At 40.1% G+C, this 13,878-nt stretch overlaps 2 protein-coding genes across 2 annotated transcripts in view; one reads left to right on the top strand and one right to left on the bottom strand.

The window, feature by feature from the left end:
- Positions 1-5,185, top strand: klhl40a (kelch-like family member 40a). Its single transcript, XM_085253724.1, has 6 exons — positions 1-1,208; positions 1,355-1,515; positions 1,809-1,916; positions 2,344-2,529; positions 2,784-2,933; positions 4,560-5,185. Exons 1-6 carry the CDS (start codon positions 87-89, stop codon positions 4,669-4,671), a joined length of 1,839 nt encoding a protein of 612 aa, XP_085109850.1. The 5' UTR covers positions 1-86; the 3' UTR covers positions 4,672-5,185.
- LOC146554122 (vasoactive intestinal polypeptide receptor-like) overlaps positions 4,931-13,878 on the bottom strand; it is a 23,235-nt gene continuing 14,287 nt past the window's right edge. The window contains exons 7-13 of the mRNA XM_085253725.1: positions 10,519-10,672; positions 9,394-9,454; positions 8,878-8,944; positions 8,705-8,796; positions 8,354-8,483; positions 7,756-7,797; positions 4,931-7,639 (exon numbers count right to left, since the gene is read on the bottom strand). Of these exons, the coding sequence (XP_085109851.1) occupies positions 7,448-7,639; positions 7,756-7,797; positions 8,354-8,483; positions 8,705-8,796; positions 8,878-8,944; positions 9,394-9,454; positions 10,519-10,672 (738 nt within the window). The 3' untranslated portion in view covers positions 4,931-7,447. The remainder of the gene's footprint in view (positions 7,640-7,755; positions 7,798-8,353; positions 8,484-8,704; positions 8,797-8,877; positions 8,945-9,393; positions 9,455-10,518; positions 10,673-13,878) is intronic.

A 13,878-nucleotide genomic window follows, 5' to 3' on the forward strand; every position in this document is an offset into this window, starting at 1 on the left:
CACCCTGTGCACTGAAAGTCCCGCTCTGTTGTGGGGAGAGTGTAGGGAGCCCACGAAACCCAACCCGCACACGGCAACAGAACAAAATGTCTGCCATGACTATAGATCCAGTGGCGCAACCTCGGATGTACCAGCAGACCTTGCTTCAGGATGGACTGTGTGACCTCTTAGAAAATGACAGATTTGTGGATTGTGTCCTCAAAATCCAGGACAAGGAGTTCCCCTGCCACCGCTTGGTTCTGGCAGCTAGCAGCCCCTTCTTCAAGGCTATGTTCCTGTCTGACTTGGAGGAGAGCAAGAAGAAGGAGGTTGTCCTCAAGAATGTGGAGCCTGGGGTTATGGAGATGATCCTGCGGTACTTGTATACATCTGACATTAATCTGACAGAACAGAATGTTCAAGATATATTCATGGTCGCCAACATGTACCAGATCCCCTCCATCTTCTCTGTGTGTGTGTCCTATCTCCAAGAAAAGTTGGTGCTCGGGAATTGCTTGGCTATCTTCAGACTGGGGCTGCTTCTGGATAGTCCCAAGCTTGCTCTTGCCGCGAGAGACTTCATCTGCGAGCGCTATCAGGTTGTTGTCAGGGACCAAGACTTTCTGCAGCTAGCTCCCAGCGAGGTGGCCATCATCATCACCTCAGACGCCCTTAATGTTGAGCGGGAGGAGCAGGTGTTTGAATCCCTGATGGACTGGGTCAAGCATGACGAGACCAATCGGGTCAAAGATCTGCCCGAACTGTTGCACTGTGTTCGCTTCAGACTCATGCCTTTGGATTACTTCAAAGAAAAAGTGGAGCGTCACCAGTACATCTGCTTCAGCCAGGACATCAAGAAGGAGCTGGATCTCGTCAGGGACGCTCACAGAGGGCGGCTCCCTAAGCCGAAGAAGCCTGCAACAGATGGGGCAAAGGGGGGTGAAGGCAGTGAGGATGAGGAAGATGATGAGGACGGTTACCTGCCAGGCATACTCAACAACAATCCTCGTTTTGGGATGTTTGAAATGGACCTCATACTTATGATCAGCGACACAGGGACTGTGGCCTACGACCCGGCAGGAAACGAGTGCTTTGTTGTGTCAGAATCCACTGAAATTCCCAAGAATCACTGCAGCCTGGTGACAAGAGAGAACCAAGTGTTTGTTGTGGGAGGACTTCTCTACAACGAAGAGGACAAAGATGAACCATTCAGCTCCTACTTCCTGCAGGTAGTGTGTAATCTATGAAAACCATTTGTAGCTCTTTACAACCTGAACTCTGACGATGGCTCCTTTTCAAATCTTAAGGTATTTTAAAAATATTTCTGGATTCTTTTGTATTTAATTCCTCTCACATCACTTTTATTTATCCCCAGTTTGACCCAGTCAGTTCAGACTGGTTAGGGATGCCTCCACAACCCAACCCACGCTGTCTGTTTGGCCTGACTGAAGCTGAAAACTCAATCTTTGTTGTTGGAGGAAAGGAACTGAAGGACGGCGAGCACGCACTGAGCTCAGTCATGATCTATGACAGACAGTAAGTTTAATATGCTCTAGTGTAATGGAAAATGCACATCTTATCTAAATTATGGCCATCTCTCTTGGAAATATAATTGCATACGATAGTAAATACGATTTGTTTAAACTTTGACCTTAAAATTCAAAATCATCAAGTCCGGAAATGTGTGTTTTCCTTATAAAAGGAACAAAACAGCAACTCCCAAGCCTCGTTTCTTCTTAGAATCACAGTTTGCATGAGTCACTCACTTTATCATCTGCAGAGTCTGTTCATGATGGTACATGTTCTTCTTCATTTGCACATCTGCACAGGTCTTTCAAATGGGGAGAATCTGATCCCCTGCCTTATGAGGTGTATGGCCATGGAACTGTATCACACAAAGGGCTCGTCTACGTCATTGGAGGAAAGTCTGAAAGCAGGTAAGTGCACTACAGGCTTTAAAAGCCCACATTTTTATGATAATGTCGGTAGGAAAAAAAAGAAAAATCATTATTAAACCTCATTCATCATCAGTCTCATAGTTTTATTTTATTATTATTTAATTATTTTGTGTTCTGCGGATTTTATAACTCAGTTTATAACTTTGGCTAAACAGAACTTTTAAAGTCTGCGGTGGCTGAGCACAATGTTTCATTTTGTTATTTTAATGGGGATCAGACCAAAAACCAACCAACTTAAAAAACAAATAAATAAACAGTCCTGGCTCCTGCAAAATCAAAAACATCAGAAATGAACAGGATTAGAACATATATGACGAAACTCATGCATGAACTCAAATAATCCGTTTAAAAAAGCATATTTTGTCTGTTTGTTTGCACATGCGTGTTTGCGCACGTGTGTGTGTAGGAAGTGCATGAGAAGAGTGTGTGTCTACAATCCCACTAAGTTTGAATGGAAGGACCTGGCCCCTCTGAAAACAGCCCGCTCTCTGTTTGGCATCGCCGTCCACAACGACCAGATCTTTGTGGTCACAGGAGTCACAGACTCAGGCCTCACCAGCTCTGTGGAGGTCTACGACATTGCCAGCAACAAGTGAGACAATGTTTTATTATATATATATATATGACTCGCTTTATTACATATATATAACCCGCTTTATCTACTCGTAACAAGGGGAAGCATCTGTCCGCATTAGTGAAATGACTCACTGAGCACAAACAAGAGATCATTAGATCATAAAACGCCACTCGTGGTACTGGTACGGGTGTCATTCAGTATTATTGAAGCTTGTTTAACACCATCACGTCCCCGTGTGTGTTTGTGTCCTTATTGTCCTGTTATTCCAGGTGGTCTGAGTTCACAGAGTTCCCTCAGGAGCGCAGTTCCCTTAATCTGATCTCAATGGGGGGGTTCCTGTACGCTGTGGGGGGCTTTGCCATGATGCCCAGTGAAACCAGTGAGGAGCCCGTCCCAACAGAGATGACTGACATTTGGAGGTGAGAGCCTACTAGACATAACAACTGAATGTAAGGTCACAGAAAAACAAAAAAGGAGGAAAATCACTTTATACACACAAATGATCATTTAGGTGATGAAGGGATTTTAGTGAGCGAATTTTATCCAACAGTAAAGTTTTATTCAGACTCCTTGTAAGAGTTTCAGAGTGAAAGACTGTCTTTAAAGTTTATAAAGTCTGCTGTTACAAAGGCTTATATTAAACATGTCCAAAGTATAAATAATGAAGTCATGTACAAACAATCCTTATGAGCCAAAGCTAGGGATTCGGGCTGCTCTAAACACTCAAATCCAATTGTTGGTGTTTTGTTTTTTCCTTTTCACTCTGCACGATGACGAGAGACGCACAGGCTGATCAGTTGTAAGCACAGAGGCCCCACTGTCCTGCTGTTCAAAACCTCTGCTTAGGAGGGGCAGCTGATGTGAGACAGGGGAAAGGACACCAAAGGAGCTTGTTTTACATAGTGGATGAACTGACAGGCGACACCAAGGTTCACTATGGGATAAATAAGACCTATACAAATACAACAATTCTGAACAATGCAAAGTTAAAATACAAGAATAATATTCTGGAGTTGTAAATGAGCACAACAGATTTACGTTAAATTCTTATGGTAGTCTGAGAAGCCCGCTGCTGTTACAGGGTCCCAGTGCTCCTGTTTTTCTGTATTTTCAGTAGCATTAACAGACACTTCAGTTAATAGTAAAATGGACATTTCAGTTTATGTTACCATTAGCAGGCATTTCCTTTCGCTGTAACTCATTAAATTAACCTTTAAGCATGTCTTTAAGCATACATGTCTATGCAATTACAGCTTATCTGGTATTTGCTCAAAGATTCTTCATCTTGTTTATAATCTGTACTTATTACTAGGACATTTAATTGCTGGTACTTGTCGCCAAGTGCTTGCTCACAGGGGGTCGACTGATTGTTGAGGTTTTCTCTGTATCATTATAGAGTCTTTATAATATAAAGCACCTTAAGGTAACTGTTTTGATTTGGTGCTAAATGAACAAAACTGAATTGAAAGCAATTTTCATCCAACACTTCACAGTGAAGATTATTATTTTAGTGATGTAGGAGAAATCTAAACACACTCCATATTCATGGATTATTTTCCAGGGAATTTTGGTAAATTATAGCAAAGAAATTAATTTTACAATATTTGGACCATTTTATATGTTTTTAAACATTTCTTGAGGTAAGGTTTCAGCAACAAAGCACAATCTGAGCACATCAAATAAGAGCAGAATAGCAGGAAAATCACTGAATAATTAGTACCCTTCATTTATGTTAAAAATAAAAACATTTGACCTAAACTACAATTTTGACATGTTTTAAAGTCTAAAGCTGGAGGACTTGGACTTGCTAATGGTACATAGGCATTGATTAGGATCTTTTCAAAACATTTGTTGTGAGGTATAATAATGGCTGCTGTCTACAGTGCTGTTAATAATAGCTTCATTTGATACACAGCTGTCAGGAATTCCTTTTGTGCCTAATCATTCTGTCTAGATGAAAAATATTGAGATTGCATTGTTATTACTGTATGCTTTCCTAAGATGCTATGAGGGGAACTCAGCTGACTTATTTATCTTCTCTACAGACATGATGAGTCAGACAAGTGCTGGACTGGGATACTGCGTGAGATAAGCTATGCGGAGGGATCTACTATTCTTTCAGTGCGTCTCAACACTCTGCGACTCACCAAGTTATAACTGTACCAAACTGTTGGCGCCATGAGGTGAATCGTAACTTTAGCGCTGTGTTAAACGGATGCACTGATTAGCTGAGGGTCAGAGAATGTTTCAGGGTAAGGAGTGAACATGGTGCGCGGGGATGGAAAAGTGTTATGAAATAAGCATCAAAAGAGTTTTATCTCTCTTTTGCAGTAAGGGGAGACATATACATGCTGTAGCAGGACACGAGTTAGAACATCGCACAAAAATGTATTTTCTAAAATGCTACAGTGTTCCTTTGTACATGTTTTTGTAATATCATTTCTTGATGTTTATTATCTGTAATGCTTCATTTTAATGGTAATAAAATATCAGATTGTTATCTTGCTTTCAGTGCATGAACAATGCTGGAGCCGTCCTCACAGTGCAAATGATTTTATTCAACTTCATTAAACATTTTGTTCAATAACGTATTTACATGGCAACACAAGAGAGACACTGTCAACTTTACACTGACAGTAAGCAAATATCACGAGTAAGGAAGTACTTTCAAATGTAAACACTTATTTCCAGTTGACACCTGAGCACTAAAGAGCATCACCGTAAAACTCACAAGAAACCAACTCTTTATCCACATCACTAGCTCCCTGTCTGAGGTACTTTTAGGTTAGCTTTACCTCAGTTTCAGTTTACAACACACACACACCACAAAAACTGGAACTAAAATAAGCACCAGCATGACTCTGACGGAATCTGACGCCGAACATGTAAGCGTACAAAACTATTCTGCAGAAAATGCGTGGGCAATGTAAACGTGACGCCAACAATTGTGATGTCTTTTAGCTTTATAAATTGTCAGTGAGCTCCAAAGCCAGGCAGGCGGTGCTCAGCGCTAGCATTTATGTAAACGTGCTCCCCGTAACAGCAGGTGAAATGTTTACCGTGTTAAATCAAATCAAATCAAATCACTTTTTATTGTCACATCACATGTGCAGGCACACTGGCACAGCACATGCGAGTGAAATTCTTGTGTGCGAGCCCCACAAGCAACAGAGATGTGCAAACACAACAACACAAACGAGCAAAATACAAGAATGGCCAACCTGAAACTAATAAATATATGTACAATATATAATATTGTTAGTCTCACATCTCTCAATTAGTACTAAACAGAAACGACAGCTGAAGCTATAAGTGTTGCCTATAATTGGCCACAAATTAACTAATTTGGCAAAATAAATACTTTGACCTGATTATGAAGAACGCTGAGTAATCATGTTGTTACAACCTGAGGGAAACGTGAATGTCTCAACTAATTTTGATGTACAAGGGGTGATTTTGTTTTTCTAAAACTCCTCGCTCATTTACATTGTATTAATCTCTGTTTTAATACATTATTAGGACCGTAGTCAGCTGAGTGGCAGGTCGGTGCCAACAAACTCTCTGCCAGGCCTCACCTCAGCTCATTCAAGTCACTGAAGTGGACGTCTACACCGTGTCTGTGCTGTTGCACAAAGTTCTACCAGACAGTCCAAGAAGTTTCGGTGTATGATATCCTGTTATTATATTTGTATGCCTAACATTCATTTTTATGCATCTCTCTGTGTTATGCATCCACGCGTTTTACAAATGCAACTTGCTAGCAAAGCTTGCTTGCATTAGTTAATAATCCTTGTGTAAATATGGTCACTTCTACCTTCAAAAACCCAACATTGCAACAGCCACAGTTAAAGTTGACACTTCAGAACAGGAGTTCACAAACCCACAGGCGATGTCACGGTGGCCCCCTCCATCTTTTATATACAGACTATTGTGTGGGACCAGTGGGAAAAGTCTGGGATCCGTGAGCATGCCGATTCATGTTGTAAGTAACAAGATATTTTACAGCTAATGAAAACTTTGACCTGCTTGTCTCACTAGAGAAATAAAATAGATGAATACATTTAAAATAAATGCAGCGGAATAAACTATCCATGCAATCCAGTTAATGGAAGTAAGTTGTTGTTACTGCGTATTTATTTACAGTCTTGTAAGTTGTGGATTAATAGAATACAGCTGGTCCATCTGTTATCTGACTGCGCACTCAGACAAAAACTAAAAGCCTCTGTAATCTGAACTGAATTTCACAAGCAGAAGATTCAGTCTCTCCTCTGGAATGTTAGCTGGCAGTAATTCAGCAGAGTATCCCCTGAATAAAACTGTCATAGGCAGCATTAGGAACCTCCATTGCACTGCCTGTGCTTTAGATTCACAGCAGCCTGACACAGTCAATAAAGCTGCTTCCATTGTTCCCTTAAGCAACATGGGCCATTAGTGGTTGGAGACCTCCTCTGTCACACACCCTTTTGATAAACATCTTGCAGCTTGTCTCTGGTGTTATTGGTCAGAGGACATTGAATTCACTTCAGTGTCCATGAGGGTTAAGAAGAGCTTTCTCTTTGCACGTTACTGTCATTATTGTTACACTGAGGACCAACTTTTTATAACTTGCCTGTAGCCTTTTCCAGTTCCAGATATCAACAAAGCACTAATATGCAGTATGAGCCCATCTGTACATATTTCCACATGACATTGGCTTTCATACAAATATCAGAAACCAGATTGTTGGTGCAGACCTCCCTAACCAAAGGCCTCTCATTACAGCGGTTTTACCTTTCAATTCTGGCAAGAAAAATTCAGTCTCACTCAATTTTTGACAGGCAATCGCTAAAAATACTCAGTAACCAATATCGATCCTGTGGCAACAGCGTATGCGAGCCACACATTCAGTGCCTAAGGATTTAAATCAAAGAGCGACAGTAACTTTAACTGGATATCAGATGGACGAGAGGCGCTCCTGACACGCAGATGTCCGGCGTGTTGTGGGGCTGCATTTGGTCATCATGGTGATCTGGGTGCTGAAGTTGTTGCCGTTGCTGCCCATGGAGGGCTGCTGGTACTTAGTATCAGCACCCAGAAACCTCTGCAGCATCCACCTGCGCCACTTACGCTTAATCTCCGACTGCACCTGCAGGACAAGCAGAGAGGTAGACAAACAGAACGAGGAGCATCGTTAAGCAGGCATGAAACACAGGATTTAGCTAATTTATCTCAGAGAGCTTTTTTTTGTTAGAATTTACTCACCTCTCCATTTAGAAAGCAGTACAAGACAGCAACCACAAAACCCTGTTGAAGAGATGGGAAAAAACACACACACACACACTCCGCCCTGTAAGAGCTGTTGTTGCACATAAATATAAGTATGATCGCACAGCTGGGGAAACACTCAAAATACTTGCGTATGAATAATGATGGTAAAATGACGACCAACTTCAGGCTCAGACAGCAAGTTTATCATCCAGATCCCCTGGGAAATGTTCCCAGGAGATATCACTTTGAACTACAACGGTTATAAATTGAGAAAAACTTTCCATTGCACAGCTTCCATCACTGCACTTTGCTCTCAGAGTTTACTTTCAATTTAATGCTCAGCAAACGAGCAAACTCGTTATTCAAGCGTACAAAGTTAAACATGTCAGCAAAACCAAGCATTCATTTGCTCCATCTGACAAACTATCTTCATAAAACTTTGCAATCAAATGAAAGGATGTCCACTTGCGGCAGCGGTTTCGTCTAAAACACAATATTTCAAGCATAAAATCCGCACATTCATCTATAAGTAGTGCTGCCTGCTTCTGTGCACCATTTGGAAAGTGTTGCAGACTTAATGCAGGGACGTTACCTGAAATGACCCGAGAATAAGATCGAACACCATCCTCACTTGTGGGTGAATGTCATCGGGGATGAAAGCAAAAATAATGTAGTTTATGCCAAAGAGAGGAATCAACAACAGAGTTGATTTAGCCAGTCTCCTAAAAACATGAGATGGGAGGAAAAAAAAGTAAAGAGAAAGCTCATGTTCAGCCGTGTTAAGGTCCACAAAGGCCAGAGTCGAGTATCTGTCACTGTGCAAGAGCTTAGTCAAAATAAAAACCTAACAGCAGCAAAATTAATTAAATTAGCATCACCTGATAAGAAATGACTGCAACCTGCACTATGATCAAGATGCTGACATTTTGCACTGAATACCTACGAGTATTGATTGGACTCCTTTCTTCCAATGTCTGGGCAATTCATCTTCTGCCGTAAAATCCGGATGATACAAATGAAGAGGAAAAAGTTCACCTGCCACGAAAGTAGCAGACTGGTTAATTTTGCATTAAGCTGAGATTGGAATGTTACTCACAAAGAGCTGCACTGACTCACAAGTATGGTGATTAAAATGGGGGTTTTGATGATCCACCAAGGGCCGTCATCAATGGTCTCCCAGCATCTGACAGGAAAAAAGGAAATGCAAACAAGAAGTTCTCAATAAGAGATCATAAAAAAACATCACTGGACTGTAAATAGAGGCAGCAAAATTGCTCCGAAGACCAGCTGTTAATCTTTGTAATGGATGAAAGAAGAGGAGCTTTGACTTTTCATGAAGACTTCTTAAAGAAATTACATGAAAGCTGACTAAGAGTTTGTTCATACCAAATATTGAAAATCATTACAATGATACAAACTCTGGTTTCTTCTTATATTTCCATGGATGTATGCACGCTTCAAAAAGTCGCTGCACTTATTTTCAGAGCAAAATCTAAAGTATGGCTCAAGGCTTTTGCACAGAACTGTAATTCTAATATCTGCATCAGTATTGGCTAAGACTTTCACAATCAGTGCATCCCAAATGATAACTTCACTTTAATCAACAAGAAAACATGATGAAGATGAACTCACCCAGGGTGATCTAAAAAAGCCTTCGTTATCGCCCACGCTGAGATAAAGATGGTCGGAGCCCCTGCAGACAAATTACAACACAAACAGAATTACCTCTAAGTTATTTCAACATTAAAATGATCTCTGTTTCTCAGAGAGAAATGATCAGCTCTGTGATTTATTTTATAGATTATTTTATATACTTATATTTATATTTTTAGCTATGCTTATCATTCTTAACACGACTCATGTGTGCTCTGTGCCAATACTGATTCATCCTGGGTATCTGTGGGAAAGGCTTGTTTCCATTTTCCTGCTTGCAGACACAACATTTCAAGCCTATTTCTAGATTTATTTCACTGTGAAGGGAAAATAAATATTGTTGAATATATACGTCAAAGGCAACTGAAGGATCAAAAGGTAAAATATTTTCAGATTTTAACTGAAAATAAGATGAAACTCCTCAAAGGTTCCACCTAGCAACTTTTTTATGAATATATGAATTTTGATGAAAGCAGGGACCAAATTGCTGTTGAAATTGAAATATAGCAGTTCAGGTCTACTTGTTTGATCTCTAAGTTCAGCAAAGAATTTAATTTATTTATATGTTACGTTTGCCATACATACATAAAGCTATTTGCCTTCCAAAAGCATTGCTGGACTCTTTGACTGAATTCTAACAATGAGGACGGGTGCCAGCCGCCTGCTGCTGCTAAACTAAGGAAAACTCATTCATGTGCAGATTGAAAGTTCAGTATTTCTCTGAAGCAGCTGCATGTATTAAACCTCTTTTACATAAAATAATATATACTCCAGTTCCCTCCCATAGTCCCATGATATGCATGTTAGGGTAACTGATGAGTCTAAGTTGGCTGCAAGTATGAAAGTGTGAATGATTTCTGTCTTGGCCCTGTGAAGGCCCAACTACCAGTCCAGGAAGTATCCAGCCTCTTGCCTTATGCCAGCTGCAATAGGCTTCAGGACGGATCCAGTGGTTGTAGTAAAGACTAATGAAGGCATTCAGGTTGCCTGATGGCTGCACTGACACTACAGACAAATGGACACATCCGATCCCCTTGCAAATGAGATTCTGAGAGTGACCTGTAAGCCTACTCATCAATAACTGGCATGAGAGCTAACACTTACCCCACCCAATGAGGATGTACCACCAGAAGTACTTTCTCTCAGAGAAGAAGGACACAGCTAACAAAGCATGAAGATAGAGGCCCTCCACAAGCAGCCAGAAGTAACTGGCCATGACCCCGTAGTGGAACAAAACCATCACTGCCTTGCATCCCACCTAAAAAACATTAACATGTTATTGGCTTTACCAGAAATGTGCAAATGAATGTAGATACATATATAAATCTATTTCCATTTAAATGATTCAAAAGGTTACTTGAGGACGTTTTTAGCAAACTAATCCCAAGGGCACAAAAAATAGCAATTAAAGGTCAATACACATGTGCTATCTTGTAGTTGGGCTGATTATACTGACAGAGTATTTGACCATTTAGATCTGTAATCTGCAGTAAATGTAACTGAAATCCAAGTTTAAAGCTCCTTGCTGCAATATTAGGAGAAACCACACTGACCCACTGCAATGTCTGCACCATAACTTAAAACTCCAAATGGGAAAATGTTTTCAGGCAAATATTGTGTGTGTGTGAATGGGTGGATGACTGGATGTGTAAAGCGCTTTGGGGTCCTTAGGGACTAGTAAAGCGCTATATAAATACAGGCCATTTACCATTTACCATTTATTGTTATTGAGTTAAACAGAACTAGAAGAAGCCTAAAATTCCACTCTCACTATCAAGACGGCCTAAAGTTGTTAATCAGCTGAGCTAAGCAAACAACTTAAGGTTAGAGAGCAGGAGCAGGACAGACGGAACAACTGACGGAAAAAGTGTGGACTTTATACCAGTTTTTAAATTGTGTTGATAGGCCACGTAAAACCAGAGTTATGATAAAAATATGCAATGTTTGGTTTTTTCCTGAATACTGTCATTGTTTATATTTACTGCAGGAAGAAACGGTAAAAACAGCATTTTATAAGGAAAACGCTTGAAAGCACTCTCCGCCTATGAGCAAAAACAAAACCAAAACAACCCCCACTCTTTCCTATTGGTGGAAAAATGTACCATGTCGACCAATCAAAAAATGATATGGCAACATGGCATTTTGTTGTTTAGGAAGGGGGGAGTTTTAGGAGTGACGGCGGTGTTTTGAGATGTGAGAGATTTGCGACGTTTAGCGCAAATCTTGTGTAGTTAGTGTGTAGTCAGTGTGTAGTGTAGTCAATAGTTTTGTTGTGTGTGTCAGAACAATGAGGCGACTGCTGAGTGTTACAGCAGTGATACATCTCCTGTTGTCAGGCCTGCAGGTATCAGGCTGTTGTTCTCCTTTATCTCATAGTGGACAGAAATTATTTTTGGAGTGGCACAAATAATTTGTGTGGCATCAAATTTGATGCAGAACAGCTGATTGTTCTGTAAATAGTTTGAAATGTTTATTTTTTAAAAATTGCCTTGACTGCATTTTTAGGTAAACAGCTGCAAAACACTTTGTTTGCATAACTCAGTTACTTTTTTGAAGAAGTAACTATATAATTAATTGCCCAACATTTGTCATTATTTACTGTATTTTGCAGACAGAGAGTTACAGGACTCTCTCTCAGACCACAGACTCATTCTCATAATACTGGTCAGAGCTTTATTTTAAAAAAAGAAAAGAAAAAAAGAAAGTTTTGTTTTCAAGATTTTCTTTTGTTTTTTTTAATTTTCATTGTAAGTGGGCTAAAGCAGGTAATTAAAAGTAGTCTAACATAAATGTAAATGCTGTAATTTGATTATTTTAATAAACCATGTAACTTGGATGGATTCGATGCTGGCGTGACCACAGTGCACACGTCTAATGTTGCTCACAGTGGTCCAAGGGACCGCTCAGGAGGTTTGTGTGTTCGCTCAGACACATGAAAAATTAGAGGGAACATTGGTTATACCTCACAACATAAAGCACTTTCAGCTAATGATTGTGAATTGCAGCTATTGCTAAAAGCATATAATTGAGCAGGTGGCAGAGTGGAGTACCCACACAAGAAAGATGACATCACAACAAGATTTGTAAGCCGATCCATAATGTGTTAGATTAGCTTTTGAGACGAATAAACAGGAAGCACACGTGGGTGCCTGGACCATTATTTCCAAAAGTCTCAGTTTTGTCCTGCTGCATGCACACTTGAACAAGGTTTCAAAACTAAAACCAGCATTGTTTGCAGAAGTGTCCTAAGATGCTTGTATTAGATATCAAGTTTAAAATAAATCCTTTTTACTGTGGAATTTGCCTTATTGTACAGCAGCAACATATGGTTCAATTCTGATGGCATTATTTACTTAACTTTTCGTTCATATCACGTTAAACACGGCTGCAGAGATGTATTTTTTACCTAAAACATTCACACTTTAAAGGTATATCCAGAGGAAATGCATTGACCTTTAAAAAGATGAGGACAACATAACAGACTAGACATTTTAAACTAGCCAGGCCAGTTTTAGTCCCCGTGGGCCAAGCTAAAAAAATTATAGGATTTGTTTTCTTGTTCAGAACAATGTGAATATTTAACATATTTAACAGACAAAGTACTGTCAGTGTAAAACATTACACAGAACCAGCCTCTCTAACGCTGTCAGGGAGCTTCTGTTCCACTAACATCAGGGTCATTCTCACTTATCTAAGATAAACAATCACACTTGATACACATTAAATGCATATGTTTGCAACTTAGTTTTATTTCAGTGTTATCAAACTATACTGTTGTTCTATTATTTTTCCATGTTCTTCATTGTTATCAAATGTAACATTGCTTGGTACTCTCTGTCCTGCTGGGTTGACGTTATTGGCCCACTCTTCTGTGCAACATTGCTTCAGTTCATTGAAGTTTGCAGGCATTCATTTATGCACAGCTCTCTTAAGGTCCCAGTAGTGCTGTCAGGGTCCTTATACACTGGTAGGATCACGAGAGGATGGGGATTAGTAATCTTTGGTTTCACCCTGGTTTATAACCATGTTTCGGTTTCTGTTTTGCATTTGTAGCTCTCTAGTTCTTCTGGGTTTGTGATTTCTAGTTCTTAGATTTAGTTCTGCCCTCGGGTTTATTCTCTTGTTCCCCAGTCAGTCATGTGTCTGAGTGTACGTGTCGTATTTTCTGTTTTATTTTCATAGTCTGTGTCCTATGTCAGTGTATCTAGTTTTGCCTTCCCTCGGATGGATGACTGAGAACCTTCACAGACATCTTCCCTCGTCTCATTATGTCTGATTTGCCCCAGCTGTGTTTTTTTCCTGCTCTCCATCCTCTCGTGATCCTCCTGTGTATTTTAGTCCTCAGTCTTCCCCTGCTTGTTGTCACGTCGTTAACCTTCACACACCTCCTCAGTGCTGTGCGTTTCCTCTGTGTTCCTAGTCTCCGTAGCTCCTGATTTCTAGTTTAGGTTTCTTGTTTTCCAG

This window comes from Mchenga conophoros, linkage group LG18, assembly GCF_057382185.1.
Source record: "Mchenga conophoros isolate Kocher_MC1m ecotype Shallow Benthic linkage group LG18, M_conophoros_male_GT1.1, whole genome shotgun sequence".
NCBI lineage: Eukaryota > Metazoa > Chordata > Actinopteri > Cichliformes > Cichlidae > Mchenga > Mchenga conophoros.